General features: G+C 50.8%; 1 protein-coding gene across 1 annotated transcript in view; it reads right to left on the reverse strand.

The window, feature by feature from the left end:
• LOC142243181 (serpin B4-like) overlaps positions 1-24,017 on the reverse strand; it is an 83,160-nt gene that overhangs the window by 23,533 nt on the left and 35,610 nt on the right. The window contains exon 4 of the mRNA XM_075314822.1: positions 21,208-21,327. Within this exon, the coding sequence (XP_075170937.1) occupies positions 21,208-21,327 (120 nt within the window). The remainder of the gene's footprint in view (positions 1-21,207; positions 21,328-24,017) is intronic.

The raw sequence follows: 24,017 nt of genomic DNA on the forward strand, positions 1-24,017 counted from the left end.
CGGCCTCCACAGTTGGTGCTGACCAGGTACCCTCTTTGTGGTGGAGAGCCAGGCCCCATAAACAGGCATGCTCTCTGGTCGCAGGCGAGCCAAGGCCCTATATACGGACGGGCTCCTCCTGGTTGCAGACGAGCCAAGCCCCTAAACAGGCTGACTCTGGTGGTGGTGGTGCCCTCTGGTGTAACTATTTACACTGCGAGAGTTTGTGGCTATAGCCAGTTCATAGCCTTAAGGTTTATGGTTTTCTCACACAAGTTTATGTGGGCACATACTTGAACTTTTAAAACGTTGCAAAACAAACTTTCCAACTGGTCAAAACTTGCTGTACTTTACTTGAACTTATGCAGACTCCTCTTCACCAGGGCTTGGGCCTGTAGGGCTGCGGCACCTGTTGGTTTCTTGACCTTTTTCCTCATCTGTAGTGGTCTCATCATTAGGTCTTTGGTCTTTTCTTTCTTTATTACTGTCTTTCCTTTCTTCTTTGGGACATGGTGCTACATCTAGCGCGTACCAGCCTCTTTCGCCTCGATGCAGGGTAAACTGTACGGAGTCTCCAATTTTCAAATTTCTGCCTGAATGTCCTCTGGGCAGGTGGGCTTGAACATCTCTCCGATTCACAAATATGCCCTCTTTTATTCCTCTTGCTACAATAAAGCCGTATCCGCTTTTCAAATTGAAGTCCTCTACTACTCCTCTGTAAAGGGGTCCTCTGACCTGGGCTCTAGACCTTCTCAGTAATCTTTTCTCCTGCAGGTCTCTGGCTGTGACCTCTCTCTGCTCTGGAGACTGTGGTGTTGGAGGATACTCTGCTCTGCTGCGCCGTGTCTTGCGGGCTGGGTTCTGCTGGGTGCAGCTCACAAACTCCCAGGTAAGGCTTTTGGGCAGTTCTTCATCTGCAGACGGTGTCAAATCCTCTTCATCCCAGCGGGAATAGGGCAACATCTCCGGTTCTGAGTATAGATCCACTGCTGGTGGCTCCGGAGTCAGCTCCTCAGCTTCCTGGCCTCCTCTCCCCCTTAGTTCTTCGCTGCACTCTGGTTGTGGCAGTGCTTGGGATGGGCTTTCTTCAGCTGGTCTGGGCGGTGGACTCTCCGGCGCGGCTGCAGGGGTTGCCTGAATCTCCTTGGGGTATGCGGAGGGAGCAGATACCGATCCACCATCTCTTGCGGGAACTGGGCCTCTAGGTCAGCCTTCAGCTTCCAGTATTCGGGGTCCTCTCCTATCAGGGTCTTCCTAGCAGGGACCTCTTTGGACTGGGGAGCGGTGTCTGCTCTGGCCTTGCGGGCCGGGGAAAATAGTGATGCAGTCTCTTGGCGGGCCGCGCCCGGCATGGTGGCGGCCTGGTCTTGGCGGGCCGCGCCCTGGATGGCGGCGGCCTGGTCTTGGCGGGCCGCGCCCTGGATGGCGGCGGCCTGATCTTGGCGGGCCGCGCCCGGCATGGCGGCGGCCTGGTCTTGGCGGGCCGCGCCCGGCATGGCGGCGGCCTGGTCTTGGCGGGCCGCGCCCTGGATGGCGGCGGCCTGGATGGGCGTCTCAGCTGCGATAGGATCTGTGCAGGCTGGGCTGGACGTCGCTGCAGCAGTCTGGGCTTGGCGGGCCGCGCCTGGCGTGGCGGCGGCCTGGTTCAGCACCTCACTTGCGGCGCGGACGAGCGTTGCTGCGGCGGTGGGGTCTCGGCGGGCCGGGCCTAGCAGGGCGGCGGCCTGGGTCAGCGTTACGCCTGCGACGCGGATGAGGGTCGCGGTGGCAGCCGGTTCTTTGCGGGCCGGACTGGGCGTTGCTGCAGGGACCGGGTCTCGGTGGGCCGAGCAGGGCATCGCTGCGGCGGCCGGGGCTTGGCGGGCCGCACCTGGCGTGGCTGCGGCCTGCTTCAGCGTCGCCGCACCGGACGCCTTTTCGGGGACCGCGGACGTGGCAGCAGGGGTCGGGGCACTTGCACTGGCCGGGGCATCACTCGACTCACCCACCGGTGGCAGCATCGGGGTCTGCGTCATCGCCGTCCTGTCTGGCACTCGGCGCGCGGCTCTCCTTTCATAGGCCCGAACCGCGGCAGCCATCTCCAGCAGTTCCATTCGTTCTTCCCGGATCTGCTCCACAACCCGGTTCTCCAGTCGGTCGCAGAACTGGGCCAGCTCCCGATACCACCAGGCAGCGGAGCCCGGTTCTGGATTTCTGCGGTCAGACGCCATTTCTTCTGCGCCGTCTTCTGCACGACTCTCCAGCTGTGGACTCGCCGTTGCCTCTGATAACAAGCTGTTCAGTTTTTGCTCTGCTTCTTTCAGCAGCTCCTCTCCCAGCAGCAGGCTTGTGGCTCTCTTTCCTTCCCGCCGTCTCTGGACGCTTCCACTCTCATAGCTGGCAAGGTCAGAACTCTGCAGGGGATCTCTGGGTAGCCACACCTCTTCGTGGGCGGTAACTTCTCCCAGCGCGGGCTGCTGTTGTTTTTCGGCGCGCTTTTCATGGTGGCAATATGGCGGCGCTTCCAATTTTTCAAGCGGACCGCCCAGGCACATGGTCACCTGTCTGAACAGGTCTAGTCCTTATCCTGTTCGTGACGCCAGATGTGAAACCCCACAGGTGCTGTGCCGGTGCATTACCTTCAGGGACTCCACTCGGCTGGATCTTGTCACAGGTAGGAGATCTTCTTCTTGTCGTGACGCCACTCTCAGAATTGCGGTCAGTGGGGACCGCCACTGCAGGTTGAGGGACGCCTGGGGCTGATGGTGAGTGCAGTTAGTTGGAATAGCCTCCTGAGAGTGAGGCAAGCCCCAGGGCCCTGTGTAGGTGCGTAGTACCACAAGGCGCAGAATAACTCCACACACGCAGAATGTCTTTCAGGGGTTTTACTCACTTCAGATGGCAGGGTGAGTAACCCGGGCGTAGCTGGGATGAACCAGGCTGGAACCAGGTATCCTTCAGGCTGACTTCTGATGGTGACTACCAACTCGCCTTCCTTAGCCCTTGGTGGTTTGGGGTAACCCCGACTTTTAGTCCCTATGGGGGTCACCCAGGGAAGTTGCTGAAGCTTCTCTCCCCTTCGATTGCCGTTTGCTTGTTGCCTGGGCCAGATCACTCCAGCTGCTTGCCTCCTGTGAACTGTGGGCCCTAACTGTGGCTACGTGGCTGCGGCTTTTAGGTGTTGTGGTGTGGGCTTTGAGGGCCCCACACCGGCAGGTTTAGCAGGGAAAGGTGGATCTATCCCCGCTCCGGGATCTGCCGCCCGTTTGGGCCTGGTTCTCCCTAGCAGTCTCCTTACTTCCCACTCCGTGCTCTTCTCTCTAGCTGAGATGGGTTTCGGGTAGCACTCCTAGTTGACCGTTCTCCCCCGTCGGTAGCCACTGCGCGGACGCTGTCAGACTACAGCAGCCCAGGGGAAGGGGTCAGCTCTCCTCGGAGCTCCCTGGACTCTGCTCTGAACCGGCTCACATCTGGGACCTTCACTGCTGCTCCTGTCTGAGCTTCACTTTCCTGCTCCTCACTCCTCCACACTCTGCTGCAGACTCTAGACTGTTTACTCCTCCTTCTCTTTTCCCTTTTTGTGCCTGCCTACGCCACCTAGCAACCAGACTCTCTTACCACACCCCTTGAGAGGAGATGGAGGCTTTTGGCCCCCTCCACTATTCCAGTGAAGGTGAAGGCTTTTCCCCCTCCTCGGATCCCCAGGGGTCCTCTCATGGGTACATGTGTGAGACCTGATCACTATGCGCCTGTGTTCCACACCCCGGTCAGCCTTCTGGATTACCTGTATTGTACTGTCCCCAGCATGGGTGCAGTACTCAGTGGTGCCTGACCAGGTCAGGGGCGCCACATTAATCCTTGGGGTGATTAATACCTCATCTCTGGGTCGGAGTGTTGCGGCCAGGGATTTGGTGTAGGAAAGGGTTTCTGGACCGGGCCTACATAGGGTTTCATGTACCGTTTATTATTATGTGTTACCTATTATTGTGTGTTTGGGGGTCGCCCGTTGGACGGCGCCCCCTTTGTGGTAGTATGTTAATAATAGGTAATAAAGGCTGCTGTGGCCAATTTGTTTAACCAAGTCGCATGCAGTCGGTGTATTATTTTTAGGTTAAGTTTTAAGGGGTATAGTAACCATCACGACCGGAAAATCCTTCCTCAGTGGTCAAGCTCATTCAGTCTCTGTGCAATGCTGTAAAGTTGTCAGACTGATGGAGGACAAAGCTCAAGTCAAGCATAACAAGATTTTAAATATTTCTTCACATATGAGACCATGATCTAGCTTCTGACTTATGTATATGTGATATACATTTTTGAGTTTAAACACAGGTCTTGGTAGCTAAATATCTTTAGTCTGCAGCCCGTATTGACACTCGACTAGAATGGGCTGTAGTTTGAATTATATCAGGGACTCCATTTTATTTAATTCTTGCTGAACTCCATTAAGTACTGGGCTTTTTTTTATTTTTACACTTTTGTATATTGCCATTTGTACAATATTTTAATACATAGTACATCTTTATCCCCTTCCCATGGGAGACAATTTTAGTTTTCTCCTCCACTTATAAAAGCTATATATTCCTTTTGGGAAGAATTGTAGTCTATGGAATGACTTAGTATATTAACATACAATTAGTGATGGGCGATCCCCCAAGGGTTGGGATCGGGAGCCTCGCCCGATCGTTTAGTAAATATTGAGATTGTGATCGAGATCGGGATAGAGATAACACGATCTTGCGTCTCGATCACCGATCTCGGGCTTTACAATTATGGGATGGGGCGAGGTGAGCTGTAAAATAAAGAATATAGTTAACAATAAACATTGTCATTATACTTACAGGTCCCGAGACGCGTCCTGCAGACTCTGTGTCCCGGCTGCTTCAGCTTCTGAATCGTAATCATTGTTGTGCCTCTGGGTTACAAGGACCTTCTGTGACATAATAGCCATGTGACCAGTCTGGTGGAAATGTCGTACAGACATTAGTTTAGAGACTGGTCACATGACTATGACATCATCAAAGGTCCTCATTGTCAGCCTGGTTCATCGCTCTGTACAGAGCAATGTAGCAGAGCTGACAATGCTCTCTCTGCTTCTCACTTTGTATAGACTGTGCCCTTCGATAACCACCACTACTGAAAGGACCTTCCATGGCGTCATAGCCATGTGACCAGTCTGGTGTGAATGTTGTACAGACATTGGCTTATAGACTGGTCACATGACTATCATGTCATCAAAGGTCCTGTTAGCTGAACTTTGATTGTCACTGTGCGCGTGTCGCCTCGCATCACGGCGCACAATCTCCCGAATGGAGCAGTCGCCTGCATGTATTTCCATGCAGCTGAGGCGCTCCTGTCTGGAGAGCGTCAAGCTTTGTGGGGTGATGCAATGCGAGACGCAAGTGCAATCATCCCCTCACTGTCAACCTGCTTCATCGCTCTGTACAGAGTAGCAGAGCTGACAATGCTCTCTCTGCTTCTCACTTTGACTATAGACTGTGTCTGTACAGAGTGATGAAGCACAGCTGACATTGCTCTACCTGTGGACTACGTCGGAATAAGGATTTTCTTATAATAAAGATGGAGTCTCTAAATGTTTTTTTTTGTTTTATTACTAATAAAAAAAAATTCTATGTGTGTTTTTTTACTGTTTATTAGAAATTCATAGTGGCCATGTTTAATTTGGTGTGACACCATGAATTTTAGTACCATCTGAAAATACAAAGTTGGTAATAAACCCTTAATTTCTCAGCATGCCACCGCCTTCAGGGCCGCTGGAGGAGCCGGGTAGAGCGCCTGGAAATGGCGCTAAGAAACAATGCACTATTTCCAGGGGCGGCTGCGGGCTGCAGAGAATTCCAGCCCCTAGCTGCCTGGCATTACCTGACTGACGATCAAAATACGGCGGGAGACCACATTTTTTTTTTTTATTCTTTTTCTAAATAATTAAAAAAAAAATGAGCTTCTCTATATTTTGATTGCCAGCCAATGTAAAGCCAGACAGATGGGGGTGGCAGCCCATAGCTGTCTACTTCATCTGTGCTGAGAATTTTTTTAAATTATCCATTTATTTTTTATACAACTATATATTGTGCACATATATATATATATATATATATATACACACAGAACAGACCAAAAGTTTGGACACACCTTCTCATTCAAAGAGTTTTCTTTATTTTCAGGACTCTGAAAATTGTAGATTCCCATTGCAGGCATCAAAACTATGAATTAAAACATGTGGAATGAAATACTTAAAAAAGTGTGAAACAACTGAAAATATGTCTTATATTCTAGATTCTTCAAAGTAGCCACCTTTTGCTTTCATTACTACTTTGCACACTCTTGGCATTCTCTTGATGAGCTTCAAGAGGTAGTCACCGGAAATGGTTTTCCAACAGTCTTGAAGGAGTTCCCAGAGCTAGTTAGCACTTCTTGGCCCTTTTGCCTTCACTCTGCGGTCCAGCTCACCCGAAACCATCTCGATTGGGTTCAGGTCTGGTGACTGTGGAGACCAGGTCATCTGGCATAGCACTCCATCACTCTCCTTCTTAGTCAAATAGCCCTTACACAGCCTGGAGGTGTGCTTGGGGTCATTGTCCTGTTGAAAAATAAATGATGGTCCAACTAAACGCAAATTGGATAGAATAGCACGCCGCTGCAAGATGCTGTGGTAGGCATGCTGTTTAGTATGCCTTCGATTTTGAATAAATCCCCAACAGTGTCACCAGCAAAGCACCCCCACACCATCACACCTCCTCCTCCATGCTTCACAGTGGGAACCAGCCATGTAGGTAGAGTCCATCCGTTCACCTATTCTACAAAGACACGGTGGTTGGATCCGAAGATCTCAAATTTGGACTCATCAGACCACAGCACAGATTTTCACTAGTCTAATGTCCATTCCGTGTGTTCTTTAGCCCAAACAAGTCTCTTCTGCTTGTTGCCTGTCCTTAGCAGTGGTTTCCTAGCAGCTATTTTACCATGAAGGCATGCTGCACAAAGTCTCCTCTTAACAGTTGTTCTAGAGATGAGAGGGTGTGTCCAAACTTTTGGTCTGTACTGTATATATGTACATATATGTGCATATATACTGTAAATATATATATATATGTATATATATATATATATATATATATATATATATATATACCTCTTCCAACAAGCCTACAACCAACAATAGCCCTCAGTCCAGTAGACCACAGCGCAACCAGCTCTGTCCTCACCTATCGTACCATCACCCATTCCCAGTACATGATACAAGATTAATAAATCAAGGCAAATGCCAAAATTATTATTTATAAATATATAAATATTTTATTAAACAATGCGATTTGAAAACACACAGACAGTGCAATAAGTGAAACTTAAAATCAATACACACAAAAAACAGCAGGGCAGCCGTGCGTGTCAGGAAAGATTTGAAGTACAAAAAATTATTAGACTCAGCAGTTGCTGAAAGGGTTAATGCCTGAGAGACCAGAAGGCGATTGCACAATGGCAACAAAACAAGGTATTGTAAATATTTGTGTAAATATTCTAAAAATTAATCTTTGCCCTGGTGACTTTGGTCAAAATTAGATGTGGTTATATTATGGATCTAGGTATTCTTTTTTGTTTAACCCATTCCCTGTAGACTGTGAGCCCTCGCGGGCAGGGTCCTCTCTCCTCCTATACCAGTCTGTTTTGTACTGTTAATGATTGTTGTATGTATACCCTCTTTCACTTGTAAATGGAATAAATGGCGCTATAATCATAAATAATATTAATAATAATATTAATAATAATAATAATAATAACAACATATATATATACACACAGCTCTGGCAAAAATTAAGAGACAATTGCAAAATTTTCAGTTTTTCTGATTTTTCTCTTTATACAGTGCTGGCCAAAAGTATTGGCACCCCTGCAGTTTTGTCAGAGAATACTCAGTTTCTTCCATAAAATGATTGCAATCAGAAATTATTTGGTATTATTATCTTCATCTTTTTTTTTTTCATTGAAGACAAATTAAATATGTCAAAAAGCCAAATTGGATATAATTCCACACCAAACATAAAAAAGGGGGTGGACAAAAGTATTGGCACTGTTTGAAAATCATGTGATGCTTCTCTAATTTGTGTAATTAACAGCACCTGTAACTTACCTGTGGCACCTAACAGGTGTTGGCAATAACTAAATCATACTTGCAGCCAGTTGACATGGATTAAAGTTGACTCAACCTCTGTCCGGTGTCCTTGTGTGTACCACATTGAAAATGGAGAAAAGAAAGAAGGCCAAAGAACTGTCTGAGGACTTGAGAATCCAAATTGTGAGGAAGCATGAGCAATCTCAAGGCTACAAGTCCATCTCCAAAGACCTGAAAGTTCCTGTGTCTACGGTGCGCAGTGTCAGAAGTTTAAAGCCCATGGCACTGTGGCTAACCTCCCTAGATGTGGAAGGAAAAGAAAAATTGACGAGAGATTTCAACGCAAGATTGTGCGGATGGTAGATAAAGAACCTCGACTAACATCCAAACAAGTTCAAGCTGCCCTGCAGTCTGAGGGTACAACAGTGTCAACCCGTACTATCCGTCGGCGTCTGAATGAAATGGGACTGGATACCTAGGAAGACCCCACTTCTTACCCCGAGACATAAAAAAGCCAGGCTGGAGTTTGCCAAAACTTACCTGAGAAAGCCTAAAACATTTTGGAAGAATGTTCTCTGGTCAGATGAGACAAAAGTAGAGCTTTTTAAGAAAAGCCATCAACATAGAGTTTACAGGAAAAAAAAAGAGGCATTCAAAGAAAAGAACACAGTCCCTACAGTCAAACATGGCGGAGGTTCCCTGATGTTTTGGGGTTGCTTTGCTGCCTCTGGCACTGGACTGCTTGACCATGTGCATGGCATTATGAAGTCTGAAGACCACCAACAAATTCTGCAGCATAATATAGGGCCCAGTGTGAGAAAGCTGGGTCTCCCTCAGAGGTCATGGGTCTTCCAGCAGGACAATGACCCAAAACACACTTCAAAAAGCACTAGAAAATGGTTTGAGAGAAAGCACTGGAGACTACTAAAGTGGCCAGCAATGAGTCCAGACCTGAATCCCATAGAACACCTGTGGAGAGATCTCAAAATGGCAGTTTGGAGAAGGCACCCTTCAAATCTCAGGGACCTGGAGCAGTTTTCCAAAGAAGAATAGTCTAAAATTCCAGCAGAGCATTGTAAGAAACTCATTGATGGTTACCGGAAGCAGTTGTTCACAGTTATTTTGGCTAAACATTGTGCAACCAAGCATTAGGGGTACTTTGCAAGCTGCGACATTGCTAGCCGATGCTAGCGATGATGAGCGCGATAGTACCCGCCCCCGTTGCACATGCGATATCTTTTGATAGCTGCCATAGCGAACATTATCGCTACGACAGCTACACACGCACTTACCTGCCCTGCGACATCGCTCTGGCCGGCGACCCGCCTCCTTCCTAAGGGGGCGGGTCGTGCGGCGTCATAGTGACATCACACGGCAGGCATCCAATAGAAGCGGAAGGGCGGAGATGAGCGGGACGTAAACATCCCGCCCACCTCCTTCCTTCCACATAGCTGGTGGAGGCAGGTAAGGAGATGTTCCTCGCTCCTGCGGCTTCACACACAGCGATGTGTGCTGCCGCAGGAATGAGAAACAACATCGTATCTCCTATTGGTGCGACATTATGAAAATGACCAACGTTACACAGATTACCGATTTACAACGCTTTTGCGATCGTTTATCAGCGCATCTAGGCTTTACACGTTGCGACGTCGTTAACGGCGCTGGATGTGCGTCACTTTCGATTTGACCCCGACGATATCGCAGTTGCGATGTTGCAACGTGCAAAGTACCCCTTAGGCTAAGGGTGCCAATACTTTTGGCCAGCACTGTAGGTATATTTTTGAGTACAATGTAAATTGTTCTTTTATTCTATAAACTACTGACAACATGTCTCCGAATTTCCAAGGAAAAAATTTTGTATTTATTTTCTGAAAATACTAGTTTTTATAATTTATATAATTAAACAACAATTTACATTTTACTCAAAAATATGCCTATAAAGAGAAAAATCAGAAAAACTGAAAATTTTGTAGTGGTCCCTTAATTTTTGTGACGCAGCGCTATATGGTATTTTTGATTCTCAGCGCAGATAAAGCAGACGGCTACGGACTGCCACCCCCATCTGCCTGGCTTTACCTTGCTGGCAATGAAAATACAGGGAAGCCATTAAGATTTTTTTTTTTTTTAATTTATTAAAAAAAAAAAATAAAAAAAAAAAAAATGCTTGGGCTCCCGTCGTATTTTGATCGCCAGTCAGGTAAAACTAGGCAGCTGGCGGCTGGGATTCTCGGCAGCCCACAGCCGCCCCTGGAAATGGCTCATTGTTTCTTAGCACCATTTTCAGGCACTTTACCCGGTTTGTCCAGTGGGCCTGATGGCGGTGGCAGGCTGGGTAATAAAGGGGTTACCAGCTTTGTATTCTCAGATGGTACTAAGCCCAAAATTCATGGTGTCACGCCAAATTTGACATGGCCACCATGAATTTATAGTAAACAGTAAAAAAAAAACACAAAAGAGAGAAACATTTTTTTTATTAGAAATAAAAAAAAAAACCATTTACAGACTCTATCTTTATTATAAAAAAATCCTTAGTCCGACATAATCCACAGGTAGAGCAATGTCAGCTCTATTTCATCACGCTGCACAGACACAGTCTATAGTCAAAGTGAGAAGCAGAGAGAGCATTGTCAGCTCTGCTACAGCGCTCTGTACAGAGCAATGAAGCAGACTGACAGTGAGGGGATGATTGCACTTGCGTCTCGCATTGCATCACCCCGCAAAGCCTGATGCTCTCCAGACAGGAGCGCCTCAGCTGCATGGAAATACATGCAGGCGACTGCTCCTGTTGGGAGATTGTGCGCCGTGATGCGAGGCGACACTTGCACAGTGACAATCAAAGTTCAGCTAACAGGACCTTTGATGACATGATAGTCATGTGACCAGTCTGTAAGCCAATGTCTGTACAACATTCACACTAGACTGGTCACATGGCTATGATGCCATTGAAGGTCCTTTCGGTAGTGGTGCTTATCGGGGGAGCACAGTAATGATCGGATGCGGAAGCAGAAGCACCGGGAGCCAGAGTCTGCAGGACGCGTCGCGGGACTTGTAAGCATGATCATAATGTTTTTTAATAATGTGCTTTTTTTTACGGCCCCTGGACCCAATCTGGACCCAAACTGGAAAGCTCGTCATCGGGATCATATACACGACCATAATGTGTTAAGTACAATCCCCGATCTTTACATTTCGGGATAGCCCATCACTACATGCAATGTACTAAAAATTGCGTTGATCATTTGTTCTATATACTGAAATACCACATTATTATTGAAGTATTTTGTGTAAAATATGGTCTTCTATGAAACTTAGCCTGTGGCTTGGCTTAAGGAGTATCAAGATGGGGGTCTTCATCAGGTTCCCAGCTGTTATGGTTATCCATCGATACTCCATTATCCTGTTATGGTGGGTCAATGGGAGCAGGAGAGCATTTCATTAAAATATAACTGTTAGGGGTACTTTGCACACTACGATATCGCAGGTGCGATGTCGGTGGGGTCATGTCGAAAGTGACGAACATTCCTGCGTCGCTCTCGACATCGTAGTGTGTAAATCCTAGATGATAAGATTAACGAGCGCAAAAGCGTCGTAATCGTATCATCGGTGTAGCGTCGGCAAATTCCATAATTACGCTGGCATGACGGTCCGATGTTGTTCCTGGCTCCAGCGGCAGCACACATCTCTGTGTGTGAAGTCACAGGAGCGAGGAATATCTCCAACCAGCGTCCCGGCTGCAATGTGGAAGGAAGGAGGTGGGCGGGATGTTTACATCCCGCTCATCTCCGCACCTCTGCTCCTATTGGCCGCCTGCCGTGTAACGTCGCAGTGACGCCGCACGAACCGCCCCCTTAATAAGGAGGCAGTTCACCGGCCAGAGCGACGTCGCACGACAGGTGAGTGCATGTGAAGCAGCCGTAGCGATAATATTCGCTACGGCAGCTATCACAATGATATCGCAGCTGCGACGGGGGCGGGGACTATCGCGCTTGGCATCGCAGCATCGCAGCATCGGCCTGCGATGTCATAGTGTGCAAAGTACCCCTTAGAATTGACAACAACATCTAAATGATTAACAGCAGCAGATGCTGAGCTATTCCACACTCGCAAATCTCAGCATAGACCTACTGGTATGTCCATAAGGGACTCTAAAGCGGGCTTTACACGCTACGACATCGCTAATGCGGAGTCGTTGGGGTCACGGAATTCGTGACGCACATCCGGCCGCATTAGCGATGCCGTTGCGTGTGACATCGATTAGCGATTTTGCATCGTTGCAAAACAGTGAAAAATCGCTAATCGGCGACACGGGGGTCCATTCCCAATTATCGTTACTTCAGCAGTAACGAGGTTGTTCCTCGTTCCTGCGGCAGCACACATCGCTGCGTGTGACGCCGCAGGAGCGAGGAAGCTCTCCCTACCTGCCTCCCGGCCGCTATGAGGAAGGAAGGAGGTGGGCGGGATGTTACGTCCCGCTCATCTCCGCCCCTCCGCTGCGATTGGGCGGCGGTTCAGTGACATTTCAGTGACGTCGCTGTGACGCCGCATGGACCGCCCCCTTAGAAAGGAGGCGGTTCGCCCGTCACAGCGACGTCGCCGGACAGGTAAGTATGTGTGACGGCTCTGGGCGATGTTGTGCGGCACGGGCAGCGATATGCCCGTGTCGCGCAACAGATGGGGGCGGGTACCCACACTAGCGATATCGGGACCGATATCGCAGTGTGTAAAGTAGCCTTAAGGGGTTATAATGGATCTGTCATTAAAATATGTTGCTCTGGTCATAGAAAGCAAACTATTAGATCAGCTTTACTGAGCTACAATGCCAAATGGCACAAAAATATAGCAGCTGCTTTGACTCATGAAAGCAGGAAGGTGGCAAAAGAAAGGGTGGCAATATCTTCAAGAAGGTTTAAAATTGTGCAAAACATGCCTACTTCATTGTGCAAAATCCATCATGCCACCTAAAGTCTTATAAATTTGGTGCAATTTGCTTCTTCTTTTACAATATTCAAGCATCGTATAACATCTATATATATAATTGCCTTATTCTGTCTGTCTGTCTGTCTGTCATGCTTCAAAATTGTGTCCTTCCGGTGACATTGTGTCCTTACGGTGACACAAAGCTGATTGGCCGCTGGGCTCGCCATGGCCCCGCCCCCCCCACACCGATTGGCCGCTCGCCCAGGCTGCGCCCCCACACGGATTGGCCAGCCGCTCGCCCAGGCTCCGCCCCCCCACAGATTGGCCTCTCGCCCCGGCACCCTGCAGGCATTGGCAACTCGGCCACGCCCCGCCCCCCTCACGCAATGGACGTTAGCTCTGCCCCCCCCCCTTCCGCGCATTCCCCGAACTGACACGGTCACGGCTCCCAGGTGAGTACTGTACAACCCCCCCCCCCTCCCCATGGGAGCCCACATCAGCGTACGCCGCCAACCCAGCCGACACTTACCCTCGCATTGCTGGCCTTGCCGCCGTATGCTGGTGTGGGCTCCCGTGCGAGTGGGGGACGTGATGCGCTGGTAACCATCCTAGCATAGTTACCAGCACATCAAGGTCCTGCAGCGGCGGAAGATCCACACGCACGCACATAACAGCACACACACACACATACACACACCTCAGATCACACTCACTCTCACAAACACCTCACACACACCTCACACACACATCGCATCCACATACTCACAGCATCCGGCGATATCGCTTGCTTCTCGGCCTCGATACTGTGCTGTTGTTACCTTCCAGGACCTGACGGAGGATCACATGGCCAGAAGCATGTGGTATCTCCGGATGTTGTGAATGTGAGCGCGTATGTGCGATATCGTCAGTGTCTGTGTGTGTGAGTGTATGCGATCGGGTGTGTGTGAGTGTATGCGATCGGGTGTGTGTGAGTGTATGAGGAGAGAGGCTGATGCTGGGGACAGAGAGGAGAGGCTGATGCTGGGAGGAGAGAGGCTGATGCTGGGAGGAGAGAGGCTGATGCTGGGGGAGGCTGGGAGGGGGAGGCTGATGCTGGGGGAGGCTGGGACGAGGGAGGCTGATGCTTGGGGAGGCTGATGCTGGGGGAGGCTGGAAGGAGAGAGGCTGATGCTGGTGGAGGCTGATGCTTGGGGAGGCTGATGCTGGGGGAGACTGGGAGGGGAAGGCTGATGCTGAGGGAGGCTGGGAGGGGGAGGCTGGGAGGAAGGAGGCTGGGAGGAGAGAGGCTGATCCTGGGGAAGGCTGGGAAGGGGAGGCTGATGCTGAGGGAGGCTGGAAGGAGAGAGGCTGATGCTGGGGGAGGCTGGAAGGAGAGAGGCTGAGGCTGGGAGGAGAGAGGCTGATGCTGGGGAAGGCTGATGCTGAGGGAGGCTGGGAGGGGAAAGCTGATGCTGGGGAAGGCTGGGAAGACGGAGGCTGGGAGGAGAGAGGCTGATCCTGGGGAAGGCTGGGAGAGGGAGGCTGATGCTGGGGGAGGCTGAGGCTGGGAGGAGAGAGGCTGATGCTGGGAGGAGAGAAGCTGATGCTGGGAGGAGAGAGGCTGATGCTGGGAGGAGAGAGGCTGATGCTGAGGGCAGAGAGGCTGATGCTGGTGCAGCATGGGGGATGGTGCACGATGGGGGGTGCGCAGCATGGGGGATGGAGCACGATGAGGAGTGCGCAGCATTGGGGATGGAGCACGTTTGGGAGTGCGCAGCATTGCGGATGGACCACGTTTGGGAGTGCGCAGCATGGCGGATGGAGCATGTTTGGGAGTGCGCAGCATGGCGATTGGACCACGTTTGGGAGTGCGCAGCATGGCGGATGGAGCACGTTTGGGAGTGCGCAGCATGGTGGATGGAGCACGTTTGGGAGTGCGCAGCATGGGGGATGGAGCACGTTTGGGAGTGCGCAGCATGGCGGATGGAACACGTTTGGGAGTGCGCAGCATGGCGGATGGAGCACGTTTGGGAGTGCGCAGCATGGCGGATGGAGCACGATGGGGGGTGCGCAGCATGGCGGATGGAGCACGATGGGAGGTGCACACCTCCCCCAACACACACAACACACCACACACACACTGGGAACCACAAACACCGCCCTACACAGACACCCACACACACAGACAACGCTGCACACACACAACACCCAACACACAAACACCGCGCCATACATAAATATACGCACATATCATGCAACACACACATTGCACAAAACATACCTCCCCCCAAAACACACCACACCCACACAAACCGTGCAACACATACACACACAACGCTACAGACACACAGCGCTCCACAAACAACGCAACACACACACAACACCGCTCTCACCCCCCGCCACACCCAGACAACACCCAGAACATGTACAGCTCCTACACAAACACTTGGTAACTACACACGACAACATCTATATATATATATAGATATATATAACAAAAATCATACATTAACTACACAATACGTAAATTCTAGAATACCCGATGCGTAGAATCGGGCCACCTTCTAGTCTATATATATAATTGCCTTATTCTGTCTGTCTGTCATGCTCCAAAATTGTGTCCTTACGGTGACACAAAGCTGATTGGCCGCTGGGCTCGCCATGGCCCCCCCCACACGGATTGGCCTCTCGCCCCGGCTCTCTGCAGGCCCCGCCCCCCTCACGCAATGCACGCTCGCTCTGGCCCCGCACGCATTCCCCCAACTGACACAGAGCCCCAGTTGAGTACACACACACACATCAGATCACACTCACTCTCACACACACCTCACACACACATCACATCCACACACTCACAACATCCTGGGATATCGCTTGCTTCTCGGCGGCGATACTGTGCTGTGACCTTCCAGGACCTGCCGGAGGATCACATGGCCAGAAGCATGTGGTATCTCCGGATGTTGTGAGTATGAGCGCGTATGTGTAATATCGTCAATGTGTGTGTGCGTGAGTGTATGCGATCGGGTGGGTGTGAGTGTATGCGATCGGGTGGGTGTGAGTGTATGCGATCGGGTGGGTGGGTGTGAGTGTATGCGATCGGGTGGGTGGGTGTGTGAGTGTATACGATCGGATCTGTGAGTGTCGGCAGAGGAGCACGGCGTGCTGGAGGAGGCTGGGAGGAGAGAGGCTGATCCTGGGGAAGGCTGGGAGGGGGGAGGCTGAGAGGAGAGAGGCTGATGTTGGGGGAGGCTGAGGCTGGGGTAGGCTGGGAGGAGAGAGGCTGATGCTGGGGACAGAAAAGGCTGATGCTGTGGGCATAGAGGCTGATGCTGCGGCCAGAGAGGCTGATGCTGCGGCCAGAGAGGCTGATGCTGCGGGCACAGAGGCTGATGCTGCGGGCAGAGAGGCTGATGCTGCGGCCAGAGAGGCTGATGCTGCGGCCAGAGAGGCTGATGCTGCGGCCAGAGAGGCTGATGCTGCGGGCAGAGAGGCTGATGCTGCGGGCACAGAGGCTGATGCTGCGGGCAGAGAGGCTGATGCTGCGGGCACAGAGGCTGATGCTGCGGACAGAGAGGCTGATGCTGCGGGCAGAGAGGCTGATGCTGCGGGCACAGAGGCTGATGCTGCGGGCAGAGAGGCTGATGCTGCGGGCACAGAGGCTGATGCTGCGGGCAGAGAGGCTGATGCTGCGGGCCGAGAGGCTGATGCTGCGGGCACAGAAGCTGATGCTGCGGGCAGAGAGGCTGATGCTGGAGGCACAGAGGCTGATGCTGCGGGCACAGAGGCTGATGCTGCGGGCACAGAGGCTGATGCTGCGGCCAGCATGGGGGATGGAGCACGATGGGGGGTGCACAGCACAGGGGATGGAGCACGATGGGGAGTGCGCAGCATGGGGGATGGAGCACGATGGGGAGTGCGCAGCATGGCGGATGGACCACGTTTGGGAGTGCGCAGCATGTCGGATGGAGCACGTTTGGGAGTGCGCAGCATGTCGGATGGAGCACGTTTGGGAGTGCGCAGCATGTCGGATGGAGCACGTTTGGGAGTGCGCAGCATGACGGATGGAGCACGTTTGGGAGTGCGCAGTATGGCGGATGGACCACGTTTGGGAGTGCGCAGCATGGCTGATGGAGCACGTTTGGGAGTGCGCAGCATGGCGGATGGAGCACGTTTGGGAGTGCTTAGCATGGCGGATGGAGCACGTTTGGGAGTGCGCAGCATGGCGGATGGAGCACGTTTGGGAGTGCGCAGCATGTCGGATGGAGCACGTTTGGGAGTGCGCAGCATGGGAGATGGACCACGTTTGGGAGTGCGCAGCATGGCGGATTGAGCACGTTTGGGAGTGCGCAGCATGGCGGATGGACCACGTTTGGGAGTGCGCAGCATGGCGGATGGAGCACGTTTGGGAGTGCGCAGCATGGCGGATGGAGCCCGTTTGGGAGTGCGCAGCATGGCGGATGGAGCACGTTTGGGAGTGCGCAGCATGGCAGATGGAGCACGTTTGGGAGTGTGCAGCATGGCGGATGGAGCACGTTTGGGAGTGCGCAGCATGGCGGATGGAGCACGTTTGGGAGTGCGCAGCATGGCGGATGGAGCACGTTTGGGAGTGCGCAGCATGGCGGATGGAGCACGTTTGGGAGTGCGCAGCATGGCGGATGGAGCACATTTGGGAGTGCGCAGCATGGCGGATGGAGCACGATGGGGAGTGCGCAGCATGGGAGATGGAGCACGTTTGGGAGTGCGCAGCATGGCGGATGGAGCACGATGGGGATAGCGCAGCATGGGAGATGGAGCACGTTTGGGAGTGCGCAGCTTGGGAGATGGAGCACGATGGGGGGTGCGCAGCATGGCGGATGGAGCACGATGGTGAGTGCGCAGCATGGGGGATGCAGCACGTTTGGGAGTGCGCAGCATGGCGGATGGAGCACATTTGGGAGTGCGCAGCATGGCGGATGGAGCACGTTTGGGAGTGCGCAGCATGGCGGATGGCGCACGTTTGGGAGTGCGCAGCATGGCGGATGGAGCACGTTTGGGAGTGCGCAACATGGCTGATGGAGCACGTTTGGGAGTGCGCAGCATGGCGGATGGAGCACGTTTGGGAGTGCTTAGCATGGCGGATGGAGCAAGTTTGGGAGTGCGCAGCATGGCGGATGGAGCACGTTTGGGAGTGCGCAGCATGTCGGATGGAGCACGTTTGGGAGTGCGCAGCATGGGGGATGGACCACGTTTGGGAGTGCGCAGCATGGCGGATGGAGCACGTTTGGGAGTGCGCAGCATGGCGGATGGACCACGTTTGGGAGTGCGCAGCATGGCGGATGGAGCACGTTTGGGAGTGCGCAGCATGGCGGATGGAGCACGTTTGGGAGTGCGCAGCATGGCGGATGGAGCACGTTTGGGAGTGCGCAGCATGGCAGATGGAGCACGTTTGGGAGTGTGCAGCATGGCGGATGGAGCACGTTTGGGAGTGCGCAGCATGGCGGATGGAGCACGTTTGGGAGTGCGCAGCATGGCGGATGGAGCACGTTTGGGAGTGCGCAGCATGGCGGATGGAGCACGTTTGGGAGTGCGCAGCATGGCGGATGGAGCACGTTTGGGAGTGCGCAGCATGGCGGATGGAGCACGATGGGGAGTGCGCAGCATGGGAGATGGAGCACGTTTGGGAGTGCGCAGCATGGCGGATGGAGCACGATGGGGATAGCGCAGCATGGGAGATGGAGCACGTTTGGGAGTGCGCAGCATGGGGGATGCAGCACGTTTGGGAGTGCGCAGCATGGCGGATGGAGCACATTTGGGAGTGCGCAGCATGGCGGATGGAGCACGTTTGGGAGTGTGCAGCATGGCGGATGGCGCACGTTTGGGAGTGCGCAGCATGGCGGATGGAGCACGTTTGGGAGTGCGCAGCATGGGAGATGGAGCACGATGGGGAATGTGCATCGTAGGGGATGGAGCACAATGGGGAATGCGCAGCATGGGGGATGGAGCACGATGGGGGGTGCGCAGCATGGGGGATGGAGCATGATGGGGGGTGCGCAGCTTAGGTTATGGAGCACGATGGGGGGTGCGCAGCATGGGGGATGGAGCACGATGGGGGGTGCGCAGCATGGGGGATGGAGCACAATAGGAGGTGCACACCTCCCCCCAACACACACACACACGCGCACTGCACAACACACACACACTGGGAAACACAAACACCGCCCTACACAGACACCCACACACAGACAACGCTGCACACACACAACACCCAACACACAAACACCGCGACATACATAAATATACGCACATACCGCGCAACACACACACTGCACAAAACATACCTCCCCAAAACACACACAAACCACGCAACACACACACAATGCTACAGACACACAGCGCTCCACAAACAACGCAACACACACAACACAACACACAAACAACACCGCTCTCACCCCCCGTCACTCCCAGACAACACCCAGAACATGTACAGCGCCCTACACAAACACTTGGTAACTACACACAACAACATCTATATATATATATAACAAAAATCATACATGAACTACACAATACGTAAATTCTAGAATACCCGATGCGTAGAATCGGGCCACCTTCTAGTTAATAATAAATACCATTTCCAAACAATATAATTAATAATGGATAATGGACATGTAAACATTCATGGCTGAAAGTGTTGACAGGGTACAAATTGTTCCAGAAAATTAAGTATTTCTCCCAAAAAATCATTGCAATTACACATTTTGTCATACACATGTTTATTTCCTTTCTGTGTATTGTAACATTACAAAAAACAGTGAAAAAAAGGCAAATTATACATAATTTCACACAAAACCCCAAAGTGGTTTGGACAAGATTGTTGTCACTGTTTGAAAATGGTGAGTAAACAGCTTTGTTTCAAGCATGTGATACTCGTTCAAACTCATCTGTGGCAAATAACAGGTGTGAACAACATGAAAATCACACCTGAAACCAGATAAAAAGAGAAGAAGTTGACTCAACCTTTACATTGTGTCTGTGTGTGCCACACTGAATCTGGAGTACAGAAAGGAAGGCAGAGAAAAATTGATGAAAGGTTGCAATGCAGGATAGTCCGAATGGGGGATAAGTAGACCTAATAAAGTTCCAAAGAAATTCAAGCTGTCCTGCAGGCTCAGGGTGTATCAGTGTCAGTGTGAACTATCCATCAAAATTTGAATGAAATGAAACGTTATGGCAGGAGACCCAGGATGACCCCACTGCTGTCAGAGACATAAAAAAAAAATCTAGACTGTAGTTTGGGAAAATGTGCATGAGTAAGCCAAAATTCTTCTAGGAATTCTTCTGGTCTCATCTTGTGGACAGAGAAGACCAAGATAGAACTTTTCGGTAAAGCACATCATTTTACAATGTACAGAAATGGAATGAGGCCTACAAAGACAAGAGCACCGTAGCTACAGTCAAATATAGTGGAGGTTCAAAAATATTTTGGGGTTGTTTTGCTCCATTTGGCACTGGGGGTCCTGACTGTGTGCAAGGCATCATGAGATCTGAAAACTACCAAAGGATTTTGGGAAGCAAAAAAGTCTGAACAATGACCCCAAATATATCTCAAGAAGCACACAGAAATGGATGGAAACAAAGTGCTGGAGAGTTCTAAAGTGGCCAGCAATGAAACCGGATCTAAATCGAATTGAACACTTGTGGAAAGGTCTTAAAATTGCTGTTGGGTGAAAGCGCCTTTCAAATATGAAAGACCTGGAGCAGTTTGCAAAAAAAGAGTGGTCCAAAAATCCAGTAGAGAGGTGTAAGAAACTTGGTGATGGTTGTAGGAAGCAAATGATTGCAGTTATCTATTCCAAAGGGAGTGCAGCCAAATATTCAGTTTAGGTTGTCAACACTTTTGTCTGGCCGATTTTGTTTTTTTTGTGTGAAATTATATCCAATTTGCTTTTTTTTCTGTTTCCTTGTTTTGTTCCAAAGGAAATAAACATGAGTATGAGAAAACATGTATTTGCAATCATTTTCTGGAGGAAATACTTTATTTTCTGGAACAATATCAAGGGTGCCAACACTGTCGGCCATGACTATATATCAGTGATAGTATTAGAGAAAAGAAATGTACGGTACATCTTTTTATTTACAAACTAAAATAGTTATGACATTAACTATAAATTGCAAAGGGCAAAATTTCTACCTTCACAATTGTCTAACTGGTCCATACATTCAGCAAACTGTGATAGAAAACTTACCTTTGACAAATGAAAATTCAGTTGAGTAAATGCTGCATTGGCGATGGTCAGCACCATGTCACTCTTTGAGGATTTTAATTGGAGTAGCAGTTGATGGAACTGGTTATGCACTTCAGCAACCTAGTTATTTCCAATTTTTGGTGACAAAGGTGGAAGATATTAGTACAGTATAAATGTCAGCATTCTAACAATATTATCACATAAATAAAGACAGTACACAATCAAAATGTTATTTCACGCCTATACACAGAACAAAGTAAAAAGTTAATGATCTCAAGGATTCAATCTCTGAGACCCCCACGAATCCAAAGAACGGGTGTCTAAAGTCCTACATAGAATGGAGTAGTGGTTCTTCATGCACCATACCACTGCATTCTAAAGGGTGCTTTACACGCTGCGACATTGCTAACGATATGTTGTCAGGGTCACGGTGTTTGTGACGCACATCCGGATTCGTTAGCGATATCGCAGCGGTGACAGCTAGGAGCGACGATGAACGATTGCAAAAACGGCAAAAATCGTTGATCATTGACATGTCGCTCCTTTTCATAATATCGGTGGTGGTGCATGCCGCTGGTTGTTCGTCGTTCCTGCGGCATCACACATTTCTGTGTGTGACACCGCAGGAACGACGAACATCTCCTTACCTGCCTCCACCGGCAATGAGGAAGGAAGGAGGTGGGCAGCATGTTCCGGCCGCTCATCTCCGCCCCTCCTCTGCTATTGGACGGCCGTTTTGTGATGTCGCTGTGACGCAGAAAACACCTCCCCCTTGAAGGTAGGATTGTTCGGCAGCAACAGCGACGTCGCTGTTCAGGTATGTGCGTGTGACGCTGCCATAGTGATAATGTTCCCTATGGCAGCGATCACCACATATCGCACCAATGACGGGGATGGGTGCTATCGCTCCCAACATCGCTAGCAATCACTAGCGATGTCGCAGCGTGTAAAGCACCCTATAGTCTATTGAACTCCAGGAGATAGGCAAGTATTTATTTCTCACTGGTTTCTTTTTTTTTTTTTTACTTATAGTGGACATTATTGATAGACTAAGGGCGGCTTTGTACACTACGACATCGCAGGTGCGATGTCGGTGGGGTCAAATTGAAAGTGACGCACATCCGGCATCGCATGCGATATCGTAGTGTGTAAAGCCTTGATGATACGATTAACGAACGAAAAATCGTCGTAATTGTATCATCGTTGCAGTATCGGCGTAATTCATAATTACGCTGACGCGACGGTCCGATGTTGTTCCTCGCTCCTGCGGCAGCACACATCGCTGTGTGTGAAGCCGCAGGAGCAAGGAACATCTCCCACCGGCATCACTGCGGCTTCCGTAGGATATGCGGAAGGAAGGAGCTGGGCAGGATGTTTACATCCTGCTCATCTCCGCCCCTCCGCTCCTATTGGCCGCCTGCCGTGTGACGTCGCTGTGACGCCGCACGACCCGCCCCCTTAGGAAGGAGGCGAGTCGCCGGCCAGAGCGACGGTCGCAGGGCAGGTGAGTGCGTGTGAAGCTGGCGTAGCCATAGTTTTCGCTACGCCAGCTATCACACGATATCGTACCTGCGGCGGGGGCGGGCACCATCGCGTGCGACATCGCAGCATCGGCCTGCGATGTCGCAACGTGCAAAGCCCGCCTAAGGCCCTGTGCCCACCCTGCGTATGTTGACGCGGATTTTGATGCAGATTTTCAGAAATTGGTAGCAAAATCTGCATGTCCATTGTGAAGTCAGCAAAGTCTATGAGAATTCAGAAGTGCTGTGCCCACGTTGCGTATTTTTCCCTTGAGTATTTGGCTCAGATTTCTTTTTTTCTGCACTAACGCTATGTGCGCACTTACCGGATTTTGCCGCGGATTTTTTGCGGTTTTGCTGCATGTTTCGCTGCAGAAAATGTTCATAACATCTCTGCAGTGAATCACCAGCAAAACCTATGGGCAAAAAAAATCCTGTGCGCACTAGGCGGAATTTGACAGCTGCATGTTTTGCTGCGGGATTTCCGCAGCAAAAACAATTGCATGTCAATTCTTTTCCGCACATCGCTGCGGGATTTCACTCCATTGACTCCAATGTAATCGTGAAATCCCGCAGGGAATAACGCAGGAAGCAAATTCTGTGCGGTTCACTGCGTTTTCCTGCGTTATTCCCTGCGGTATTTCGCGGTTTACCTCCGGTAATGTACATCGCCTGTCTGCGGTTTTGCAGGGAAGTGATGTCATTACAGGAAGAGGAAGCGGAGCAGAGAGTAAACACACACAGATCACAGACACAGACATCACAGACACAGGACACAGACACATAGAACACACATAGAAAGAAAACGGAAATATAGAAAAAAAAGAAAGTGGGCTCCGCTGCATAGTTACCGTCCAGCCGAGGTAAGCACACAGCGGTGGCCCGGTATTCTCAGGCTGGGGAGGGCGAGGGGCAGGGTTAATGTCCCCCGCCTCACTCCCCCTCCCGCAGCCGAGAATATCAGCTGCAGCTGCCCCGGGACTGTCGCATGCATTATGCGGCAGCACCGGCGTGTCCCCGGCTCTTCCTGCCGCCATGTAGCAGTGGCAGCAGTAATACAAGGGGTTAATGGTGGTGGATCACCGCCATTAACTCCAGGCTTGATCATGGCAGCGTCTATGAGACAGCTGACATGATCAACCCGTAAGTAAAGTGAAAACACACAGACACCGAAAAATCCTTTATTTTAAATAAAACAAACAAGCCTCATTCACCATTTTATTAACCCCTCCCGCATCAAAGCTCCGGCGTAATCCACAGGTCCGACGTCCTGCGCTGCTTACATCCAGC

Source organism: Anomaloglossus baeobatrachus, chromosome 6 (genome assembly GCF_048569485.1).
Source record: "Anomaloglossus baeobatrachus isolate aAnoBae1 chromosome 6, aAnoBae1.hap1, whole genome shotgun sequence".
In the NCBI taxonomy this organism is placed as follows: domain Eukaryota; kingdom Metazoa; phylum Chordata; class Amphibia; order Anura; family Aromobatidae; genus Anomaloglossus; species Anomaloglossus baeobatrachus.